At 41.2% G+C, this 12189-nt stretch overlaps 1 protein-coding gene across 1 annotated transcript in view; it reads left to right on the top strand.

The window, feature by feature from the left end:
- LOC119524013 (ralBP1-associated Eps domain-containing protein 2-like) overlaps positions 1–12189 on the top strand; it is a 61647-nt gene that overhangs the window by 17847 nt on the left and 31611 nt on the right. The window contains exons 3-4 of the mRNA XM_037822698.1: positions 4594–4677; positions 5716–5867. Coding sequence (XP_037678626.1) covers positions 4594–4677; positions 5716–5867 — 236 coding nt within the window. The remainder of the gene's footprint in view (positions 1–4593; positions 4678–5715; positions 5868–12189) is intronic.

Genomic DNA, 12189 nt, shown 5'->3' with positions numbered 1-12189 from the left:
AATTATGGAATGATACTTTTTTTGTCTTAGACTTTTTATTTTGAAATAATTTAAAACTTATGGGACAGTTGCAAAGATAATGCAAAATCCATACAAAGAACTCCAGCATTCCTCCTGCCCAGATACCCAGATCCACTAATTTTAGCATTTTGCCACATTTGCCATATCCATCCTTCCTTCCTTCTTTCCTTCCCTCCCTCCCTCCTTCCTTCCCTCCATCCGTCTTTGTATCTAATAATCTGTTGTCTATTTTCTAAACATTTGAGAATATGCTGTATATATCATGCTCCTTGAACACTTAATATTTCCATGTTCATTTCCTAAGAATAAGAACACTTACATAACCACCTTAACTACAGTTATCAACCTCAAGAACTTTAACATTGATATAAAGCTTATAGTGTATATTCCAGTTTTTTCATATGTCCCAACAATATCCTTTTGTACCTTTTATCCTCCATTACTAGATCCAGTCCAGTCTCATGGATTGCATTTAATTGTGAACAGTGGGGTTTGGTGGAGCCAGTGTGCTGCTAGCCCTTGATTCTGCATTTCCTATGCTCAGCTTTGGCCAAGTGGCTTTCTGACTTGCACTTGTGTAGCAGACATGGTGGTCGGGTAAATGGTGGGCACTGATGAAATTTAGAATACTATTAGGATGCTAGAGATCCCCTAGACTGCAGCATGAGTGCCTGCTTATCTGCTTAGAATTCTTGAGATTTGCCTGAATTCTTGGGTGATAGACAAAGCTTGAGTTCCTTTTTCTAATCTGTCAGTTGTATGAATGTTGCAGACTTGAGAAAAGGTCACCAGTTATCCATATCTCGGCAAAGTTCTGCAATTAGACTATTTAATTTTTTTGAAAGAGATGATTTGACTTTTTTTGCAGTTTGACTTTTAAGCAAAATCCTATTGCTGAAGATTTTGCCCAATACTTATTCATTTATTCATGGAACCATGTGGCAAGAACTCCCTATTCCCTCCATTGTAAGTAGTTGAGAAAGCAATTAAGAAGTCTAGTTAGTTCTTGCAAGAGCACCTGTGGCCTTGTCCAGAGTAGGGTCTTGGAGACTTGGTTTCCTCATCTCTTAAATGAAGAGTTTGGACCATCAAAGGTCCCCAGTTGGTCTGGGCTGGCTACATAAAAATTGCCCAGGGAGTTTATTAAAATAGATTCCTAATGCTCTACACCCAGGAGATTCTGATTAGGGAAAGACGGGAGTAGTGTCTAGAAGTTTGTAATTCCCCAGTTATGTATGCTGTGCACACGTATTTGGGAATCACTGGGCTAGAGGGTCTAGAACAAACCAGTTTGAGTTGGAAAGAAACTTCTGGTGTGTTTGAAGGTTTAGAGAATTCTTATTTGCTTGGACCGGGTTCCCTATGGACAAACTAATGCAGTTATGATGGCGTGGTAATGATGATGGAAGACCTTGAGCTGACTGAGGGATTGCATTGCATGCCATAGGTCTCAGGCACCCATTGACAAAGAGCATTTTGATGGAATGGTGCTTTACAAGAATGGTCTCTCAGTGCTGTGCAATGTGGGTCAGACCAAGAAGGAAACTGTAGGCTGAAAAAGGACCTTCTAAAGGGTTTTTGCAGAGGTCCAGGTGGGAGGTGTGATGAGCACCTGGGCACAGATGGGAGCTGTGGGACCTTTGTAAAGCTAGCCTGCCTTGGTGGGACTGGAATCTGAGACATGTTGTTTTAAGCAACTATAAAAAAAAAACAGTCCGTACTTTGTCAGTGTTGCATTCATCTACTTTACTTTCATAGTTAATGATTTTTATTGTATTTGTATCCAAGGCATTTTAAAGAAGCAAAGTAAAATCATGCGGAGAAGGAATTGGCAGCAGCAGCAATAGGTACTGCTGTGGAGGAGGAGGGGGAAGGGAGGAAGGGATGGAGCCCTTCTTGCCAGGCAGCCACCCCATCTTCACCCTGCTTCCGTCTTCTTGGCCAAAGTGAGAGGGGGAGGGGAGTACAAAAGCGAGAGGGGGAAGGGAGTACAGCAGGTATCCCTGGAGATGGGCCTGCCAGCCATTGTGGAGAATGCTCCTTTCGAAGGATTGGGTGTGGAACATGGTACTTGGCATTCAAGTCAACTAAAATGGTTTTCCTCCATTCCTCAAAGGCACAGTCTATAGGTCAGTGTTTCCCTAAGTGTGTTCCACAGAACGTGAGTTCTGCTGGATGGTATTGGGAGTTACATGAGAGTAGAGAGTTAAAGCCAAATAAGTTTGGAAACCTGTGTTGGACAAAGACAAGTAGATCCTTTACCCCACAGAACTTTAGAGCCCGAAACATGCTTTATGCTTTGTGAATCTTCAAGACAGAGACTATGCAGTGTTTGCTAAACTTACACTTCTAGGCCAGGGGTTGGCAAACTACAGCCCACAGGTCATACCCATTCTACTGCTGGGTTTTATTAATAAAGTTTTATTGGAACCCAGCCACACCATTCATTGCACTGTCTATGGCTGCTTTCACACTGCAACAGCAGAGTTGTATGGTTGCAATAGAGATCGCATTGCCCGCAGTACTTAAAATATTTAATATCTGGTCCTCTAGAGAAAGTTTGCCAACCTCTGCTTTAGGCAGTTCATGGTATTGGTGTTTCCTGAAACCCCAGTTTGAGAGATACCACTATAAGAAGATACGGATGGACAGTTCTAGCATTGCTTTATCATGAATCTGTTTAATTTTATTCCCTTTCTACACTGCCATATTTCTTTCCTCTGGCTTTAAACTGTTTTACCCTCTCAACCATTTACCCCTTGTTCAGGATCAAAACCTGGATTCCATGTGTCATTATTTTTTTCTTTTATTTATCACACACATTTCATCAGTCACCAAGGTTGTATTTAGGCTGTGGTCTAAATAGCTCTTAAATCTGCCTGTTCCCACTCCCACCAGCCTGGTTTAAATGACTGTCATTTCTTATCCTGTTTTCTTCTTCAGCCTTCTAATTGAGTTCCTTTCCCCCAGTATGGGTTGCTTCCAGTCCGTTTACTTCCTGGATCCAGAATAATCTTTCTAAAATACAAATCTAGTCAGATCATCTGTTTACTTAAAATTCTTCAGTGGTCCCCATGGCCCTCAGGGTAGGTTAAAACCTAGGGGCAGATGGAATTACCTTGGGAAAGAATGAACAGGGAGGGGAAACGGGGCAGAGGAACCGAAGACTAAACCTTGAGAAATTCTACATTTGTGGGATAAGAGAAGTCAAAAGAGGAAAGGGGGAGATAATGGTCACAAGTAGGAGGCAGCCCAGGAGAGGTGGCTTCTCAGGTGCCAGGGACAGGAGTTCTGAAAAGTTAGTCAAGGGTACCTTGCTGGGCAGAGGTTCAGTGAGGAGAAGACTCACTAGAAGAGGCAGCTAGAATCTGCTCAATAAAGAGCATTAGTGCTCCTAGGAACAAGCCATCTGAATAGAATCAAAGGCAAAAACCACATTCTCCAAGAGGGACAAAGCGGACACGTGCACACAAAGGCAATTGTTTGGCTACAATGTGTGTTTCTGTAACGCAAATTAGTTGATGGGTAAGTTGAGTACTGATGTCAATATAATGTGGAGTCATGGTTTATCTGCAGTTGTTTTTTTTTCCCCTCAGCATGTGTTACCTTTTGTATCACTGGTTGACAGCAGCTGGAAGCAAAGTATTCTAATACAGCTGAATGTGGCAATCCAGGTGAAATAATGACCTGTACGTGGTGCTGGTCACCTCAGGCTCTTCCACTTGGCTGATTGGCAGCTGCTCTATAAAATTATATTTACAGTATTTTGCTGCTATTACTGACACCCATTATCTCTCCTTTTTTATCACCTCAAACAGTTGCTACTTACCCATTATGCTATAATTCCCTCTTCCTTCCCCACTCTCCCAGCCCCTGGAAACCTATAAACCATTGTCTGTCTCTATGAAGTTTGCTTCTTCTAGGTATTTCATATAAGCAAGATGATACATTATTTGTCTTTTGTTGTCTGGCCTATTTCCCTCAACATGATATCTTCATGTTTCATCTATGTTGTAGCATGTATTAGTACTTCATTCCTTTTTTATGGCTCAATAATGTTCCGTTGTATGGCTATACTACATTTTGTTCATTTATCTATTGATGGACTCTTGAGTTGTTTCCATCTTTTGGCTGTTGTGAATAATGCTCCTGTAAACATTGGTGTACAAGAATCGGATTGAGTCCCTGCTTTCAGTTCATTTGGATATATACCAAGAAATGCTCAAGTTAACATTTTAAGTTGTCTTTCCCAATCCTATTTTTCTTATGACTGCAGTTATTTTTAAAATTTGATCTTATGGAACATTAGTTTTTTAGGAGTACATATGTATCATTTTAGAAGAAACTGCCATGACTCTTTTTCCTGAGGTTCAACAATACTGGAAGGAGAGAGGTGAGGGAATAGCAGGTCTACGGAATGTTTTTCCCCAGGATCAGCAGACCTGACCAGACTTGGCCAAAATGTGATCGAAATTAATTTCCCGTTGGTGACTCTTTTCATATGTACTCTTCATTATAATTTAGGTGGTTGTGTTTTTGCATTTTTATCCTCTCTGTGATCTCTTGTTGCAGTCTGAACAAGCACCCGAAGCTGAGCTACACCCACAGTTGAACCGAGTCCCTTCTCAGGCTGCAGAGAGTAGTCCAGCAAAGAAGGTGAGGCCAGCCCGAGCGATGCCCTTAGGAAAGCTCTACAGCCCAGCCGAGCTTCCTCCCTCTGTTAGCAAATCTATTGTTTTACAGTTTTCACATCCTGAAATGAGTGCCAGTGATCCAGATTTCCTAGAATTTGGATGCTTTGTGAAGGCTAGGGTCCTGAAGATTCCTGGGTTTAACCCTTTGATGTCACTGACAGTTTGTGCTCCCTTCCTCAACCATCCAGCCAAACCCGGGGGCCTTGCCTTGGTTCCTGCAAGTCCAGGAGGTACTGTGGGGAGGGACGGGTATCTCTGCAGGATCCCCACACACCTGTAAGCCTCTGTGAGTGCCTCCTGGCTGTGAGGAATCTCCCTTTCTGTGTCTTTGCACCAAGATCCCTTCCTGCCTCTCTGTGCCACTGCCTCTGCCCACCCTTGTCGCTGAGCCACCCGTCATCTGGTTGGGAAGCACCACTCACTCCTCATGCTCTCCATGCATCTTCTCACCCCATTCTCTCCCAGGCCCTTCTCCCATCAGAGAGGGTGGGCCTTGGGCTCTGGAGCACATTGAGGCAGGGGCCTCCAGCGAAGCACGCCAGCTGTGTCCTGCCTGAAGTAGGAATTGGGAGGAGGAGGATGAGTGGTGCATGACTAAGACCTTTACAGACTTTAAAACTTATATTCCCCAAAGCCCCAAAGTGAGACAGGAGCCAATTTTATCCTGAGTTTAGAAAAGGCCCTGTGGCAGGGGATGCACACAGGATCCACGTGAGTTTTAAATGGCAAGAAGAGTCAGTAGACTGCTTGAAATGTTAAAAAGAAGCTGGTGGGTGGGTAGAGGCAGACAGAAAGAAACAGAGATGCCACTGTTATCAAATGCCTTTGTCCCTCCGGTTTTTGCCGCACCACGAGCTAGCCACCTATTCTTGGGTGTGGTATTTGAATGATGCACCCGCCTGGCCTTGGGGACAGGAGTAAAGGAATGTGGAGCATTGGCATGATGGGAGGATGTCGTTTGGTTTTTTAACTTTTTTTGTGTTTCGGTTTTGTTTTTAAGCCCCAGGACATCCCATCTTCTCAGCCCCCATCAAAGCCCATCCGTAGGAAACTCAGACCTGAAAATCAAGCTACAGAGAACCAAGAGCCTTCTACCACTGTAGGTGGGCCAGCTGATATACCAGCCACAAAACCCCACCCAACAGTCCAAAAGTAAGTAGAATAGATAAATGAGAGCAAGGTCAGATGCTTCCTTTAAAATCTGCATATATATATATGTAAATATGTTTATATTTACACTCATAGACACAGGAGGATTTTATGGTTGTAGCTTTATTTACCTTATTGTCTGTAGGATGGGAATAAAGTCTCTAGGTCACATAGAATGAGGCTTCAAAAGCTAGAGGACTTAACCTACCCCAAATGGTCAAATAAGTAGTCGCCTGTGATATGTTTTGGTTTGTTTTGTTTTCCCTCCTTCCCTCCCTCCCTCCTCTTCCTTTCCTTCCTACCCCTCTTCCTTGTGTTGACCCACATTTTTCTGGTAATAGAAATGGTAGTTTTCCCTCTTTGCCTGCCTTATCTCATGTTACCCCATGGCAAATTGCTGTTTCATGACCTTCAGACCAACCTTTCTGTAGATACATCATGAGACTTTTAAAAATCCCCATAAAGAGTTTCAGTTGATCATATCAGTACAGAATGGTCATGTGCAGAGCCTCCAAGATATCTATTTTACTGGCCCTGCTGGACCTTGGAGGGAGGGTAAGAGTACCTGTGGAAATGGCCAGGGACTGAAAGAACGATGCTGCCGACAAGCCACCCCTCCCCACAAGGCGACAAGCCATGACTTGCCCCAATTTCCCTTCAGCAAAATTGAGGGAGATGTTGAGGGTAGAAACCTCCTGCTCTGCGTGACTTCCTACTACCAGGGAGAGACAAACACCCCCTACCAGGTGCTGTGGGTCAGCAACTCTCCGAAGTCCTCTTCTACAGATGATTTTTTTTCCCAAATGGACAGTTTCCCCAGGTATCAGTGCATAAAGAAAATGTATTTTGTCCTTCCCTGGGAGTTCTCATTGTCTTCCAGCCACTCTTGAGCCTGGAGGGTGGCTCCTTATCAGGGACAAAGATCATGACATTCTTCCATGTTTTGCTCCACCATTCCGCTATAATCTCTGCTTCGCATTCATTCGCGTTCCTCCGTGGTGGTTACCCCAGCCTCAGGAAGGGATGCAGGGCATCTGGTATAGTACAGGCAGAGAATTTTTTCTTTCTTTTCCTAGCTCTTTTCTTCTCCTTTTTTAAAACACTTTTATTGAAATATAATTCACATACCGTACAATTCACCCATTTGAAGGATGCAATATGTTTTGTTTTGTTTTGTTTTGTTTTGTTGGTATATTGAGAGTTTTGTAACCGTTACGAAAATCTAATTTTAGAACATTTTCATCACCCAAAAAGAAACTGTGCCCATTAGCAGTCACTCCGCATTCACCCCCTCCAACCCCAGCCACAGGCAATGACTAGTCCACTTTCTGTCTCTATAGATTTTCCTGTTTTGGCCATTTTGTATAATTAGAATCATAATATATGGTCTTTTTTGTCTGGCTTCTTTCACTTAGTGTAACACTTTTTCAGGGTTCATCTATATTGTGGCATGAATCAGAACCTGATTATTTTATTTGTGAGTAATATTCCATTGTATAGATGTACCACCATGTATTCATCTGATCATCAGTGGACATTTGGGTTGTTTCCACTTTTTGGCTATTATAAAAATCCTACTTTGAACATTTGTGTACACATTTTTGTGTGACTTGTATGTTTTCATTTCTCTTGGGTGTATACCTAGGAGTGAAATATCTTCTGTGGAGAAAGATTTGCCCATTGCCCATTTTTCATTGGATTATTTATCTTTTTATTTTTGAATTAGGAATTCTTTATGAATTCTGCATACAAGTCCCTTATAAGATATATGATTTTTAAATATTTTCTCTTATTCCATGGGTTGTCTTTCATTTTCTTGATGGTATCATTTGTAGCACAATAGTTTTTAATTTTGCTAGAGTCCAGTTTATCTATTTTTTTTCTTTTGCCACTTGTGCTTTTGGTGTTACATGATACCATTGCCTAACCCAAACTAATGAAGATTTGCTCGTATGTTTTCTTCTAAGAGTTTTATGGTTTTCTCTCTTACCTTTATGCCTTTAATCTGCTTTGATTTTATTTTTACTTGTGGTGTGAGGTAGGGGTCCAGCTTTATCTTTTGCATGTGGATAGCCAGTTGTCTCAGCACTGTTGTTGAAAGGAGATATGTTCTTTCATCCGCCCGTCTGGTAAGTGAGGTGACCACATGGAAGCAGTCTGAGAGAGCTGCTTCTCACACCAGAGGCTGGCACCGCCTGGCAACACTGTTAATGCTACAAATGGCAGTGATCTAAACTTCGGAGTCAGGGAACTTTGTACAACTTCTTATTTTAGTTCCCAGACCAGTTTATTTTCGAGTAATAAGAAGCAACTTAGCCCTGATAATTTTTTAAGACCTAGAGAGAGAGATAACAAGACATGTGATGGTTAGTCTGTACACCCCTTTCTCAGCGAGGGTTCTGGAAGAGAACTAATCTCTGATGCCCTTAAAATATCTGTTGCATGTAAGAAGTTAATCTCCCTCCTGTGCACCTAGAGTGGGGAAAATTGAAGAAAGAGTCATTCAAATAATTTTCTATAGGGCTTAGTTCTCTTATGGAACACCAATTGAGAAATGCTAAAAAAGTACATCAGCTGTAAAATGGTCATCAGAAATTGGCATTAGAACTGACCTATTATTGTAAGGAGCCAATTCTGCTTTGGGTACCACCATTGTCCCATTTAAAGCAAAGGAATTAATAAAAATTTGTCCCCGAGTTTGCTGCTGAGTCAAGGTAATGAGTAACAAAGGTCAAAGATCTCTGATGAGCTGCCCAGCAAGACAGAAGTGAGTTTTTCTTAGAAACAGTTTGGCTTAGCTGTCTTTTTCTACTTCTCGTACATATGCTACGAATGGATGTTTGGAAAATAGAATCATTTGTTGTCTTTTGAAAGCAGAGGCTATGGCGTGCTGCACTGTGGCTGAGCCTGTACCAACCTCCATGGCCTCTTCTCTGTAATTCCAGAAGGCGTCCCCAGCAGCGATTGGGGCAGTGTTGGCTTGACTACTTGGCACTCTCAGTGTGGTTGGGATTCTGTTTTCTGTCCCTCCCTGCAGAAGTACTAAGGTGCTGCTGAGCTGTCAGGGTGTTGACGATTGGCAGCCCAAATTCCAAGTGGGGTAAAGGCAATGTAACTTCAGGTCTTAGAAACCATAATCAGATTTCCTTGGGAGACATCAGGGTCCAGGGAGAAGGCTAAGATTTTTCTCAAGTAGGGACTCCAATTTATATTCCTTAAAGAGTTAGTTCAGCTTTGTTAACAAAAACCAGATAAGGGTGGCTCAAATAACATAGAAGTTTATTTTGTTTGTATGTAAAAGTCTGGGCTGGTGAGCAGTCCAAAAGCATAGGGTAGCTCTGCCCTAGGACCCTTTTGCTTCTGTCCTGTTCCAGATCCCCTTGGGGATTGCCTTTATCCCCATGGTTGAAGATGGCTTACCACCACTGTGTCTGCATTCCAGGCTGCAGGAAGGGGGAAAGAACAAATGGAGAGAAAGCAGGTTTCTTTTAAGGCCATGAGTCAGAAGTGGCACACATCGCTTCTCTTTGATCCCATTGACTCAAACCTAGTCACATGGTCACACCTAGCTGCAAGGGCGACAGAGAAATGTCGTTTCTAGCTGGGTGGCCATGTGCCCAGCTCAGACTGAGGATGATATGTCACTAAAAAGAAGAAGGCACAAGAATAGGTTTTAGGGGATTAGTAGTCTTCCATAAAAATTTAATTGACAGTGCCTCACAGTGCCACAGTTCTAAATTGATAGATGGTATGTCTCATAATAGAACTGGCCAAAATAAATAGCTGCCTGACCTTACACTACCTCATCTCCTTCCTTGGAAACCAGGCCAGTTATAGCTAGACCTGGAATAGTGAATAAAAAAAAATCAAGAGAATTTGAAGGGACAGACTCGAGAAGCAACACTAAAGAAGTGAAGCAAATTAAATGCTTTTACTGAACTCCTGAGAGGCATTCTGGGACTGATTTTGGGCTTGGGCCTGATCATGTCTTTGCAGTATTTAGGGCTTCTTTGGTAGCAGATAATAAAAACTGAATTGAAGTAGTAAAGCCATATTCTTTAATGTAAGGGTATAGTTAGAGGTGATTCATGAAAACCAGTGGCAGGAATGGATTGGAAGAAGGAACTGCAAACCTTTTGGGGCTCCTTTGGATTCTTCTGTATTTTCCGAGAGTGTATTTGCCATTTTTTTTTTCCAAAGACTTCTTAACCATCTTCATCTCCAGAGAGGACATTCTTTCTATTCAGGGCCCAGGCTGACCTGAACTCTGCCATAACCCCACATCTCTGGGAGACAGAATCAGATCAGCTCTACCTGGTCCAGTGCCCATTCAAGTGTGAAAATGAAGGTTGGGGTTTCATAAAACAAGCAGGACTGCCAAGGGCCCATCCCTGTGGAGGAGGGGAAAGGAGACGGAGGCAGTTCCCGGAGAAGGGAGAAACTTGTAAGCTGGGGGACATGACGTGGTGGTTGTTTAAAGGAGGAAGTAGCATCCAGTTCTGATGTATATCTTTTTTCTTAACTTTTTGTTTTGAAATAATTACAGATTCACAGGAAGTTGCAAACACGGTAGAGGGAGGTCCTGTCTATCTTTTACCTACTTTCTCCCAGTGGTTACATTTTGCCCAACTATACTATAGTTTCAAAACAGGGACATTGACATTAAGTGTGTATATGTATGGTTCTATGCCATTTTATTACATGTAGATTCTTGTAACCACCACCTTACCCACCACTGTAATCAAGATACAGAAGTCATACCCACTCTCTTCTCGGCCCATCATTCCTACCCCTGGAAACTACTAATCTGTTTTCCATCTCTGTAATTTTGACATTTTGAGAAGGCTTATATGAATGGCATCATACGTAAAATATGTGACCTTTTGAAATTGGCTTTCTTCACTTAGCGTAATGCTCTTGACATCCATGTAAGTTGTTTTGTGTGTCAATTGTTCTTCCCTTTTTATTGCTGAGCAGTGTTCTGTGGTGTGGAGGTACAGTTGAGGGACATTTTGGTTGTTTCTAGTTAGCTGCCTATTACAAATAAAGCTGCTGTGAACATTTGTGTAAATTTTCATGTGTGGACATGAATTTTCATTCTCTGGGATAAATGTCCAGGACTGTGATCATTGGGTTGCACACTAAGTGTATGTTAAGTTTTTGAGAACCTGCCAAGTTATTTTCTACAATGACTGTACTGTTTTACATTCCCACCAGCAGTGTACGAGAGATCCAGTTTCTCCATATCCTCGCCTGTGTTGGTATTGTCACTGTTGTTTATTTTAGCTGTTCTAATTAAGTGTAGTGATATCTCATCATGATCTTAATTTGCGTTTCCCTAATGGCTAGTGATGTAGAAACATCTTTTCATGTGTGTATTTGTCACCATATATTGTTGGTGAAATATTTCTTCATGTTCTTTGCCCATTTTCTAATTGGATTGTTTTTTTTACTGTTGAGTTTTGAAAATTTGTTATGTATTCTAAATATAAGTCCATTGTCAAATATGTGGTTTAGAAATGTTTTCTCCCAGTCTGTAGCTTGTTTTTTCATCCTCTTGACAGGATCTTTCACAGAGAAAAAAAATTTCTTTAAATTTTGATGAAGTCCAATTTATTGATTTTTTTTCTTTTATGGATGTACTTTTGATGTCATGTTTAAGAACTTTTCACCAAGCCCTGGATCTGAAAGATTTTCTCTTATGTTTTCTTCTCATAGTTTTATAGTTTTACATTTTACATGAAAATCTCCAAACCATTTTGAGTTAATTTTTGTATACGGTGTGAGATTTAGGTCAAGGTTCACTTTTCTGCCTATGTTCAGTTGTTCCAGCACCATTTGTTGAAATGCCAAAGCCACACAGTCTTTGAGTACTGTCTTCATTACTAGATAACTTGATTACTATAAGTATGTAACAAGTCTTATATTTCTCCCATTATATTCTTTTATTTCCAAAATTATTTAGCTGTTAATAATTCCTTCAGTTTTCCCTGTACATTTCAGAATAACTGGATATGGATCTATAAAAAATCCTGCTGGGATTTTGATAGAATTGCATTAAACCTATATATCAATTTGGGGAGAATTGACATCTTTACTATATTAAGTCTTCCAATCCATGAACACGGTATATCTCTCCATTTATTTTGATCCTTTTTTTATTTCCTTCATCAGTGTTTTATAGTTTTCAACGTGTAAATTCTGTACAGATTTATTCCCAAGTCATTGTAAAGTGGTATCATATTTTTTATTTTTCTTTAATATGTAGAAATACAGCTGATTTACATGTTAATGTTCTATCCAGCATACTTTCTTCTGTCTTTGC

The sequence above is a fragment of the Choloepus didactylus genome, chromosome Y (assembly GCF_015220235.1).
Source record: "Choloepus didactylus isolate mChoDid1 chromosome Y, mChoDid1.pri, whole genome shotgun sequence".
Classification (NCBI taxonomy): domain Eukaryota; kingdom Metazoa; phylum Chordata; class Mammalia; order Pilosa; family Megalonychidae; genus Choloepus; species Choloepus didactylus.
The sequence above is the reverse complement of the archived record's forward strand: the minus strand, read 5'-3'. Positions and strand labels throughout refer to the sequence as shown.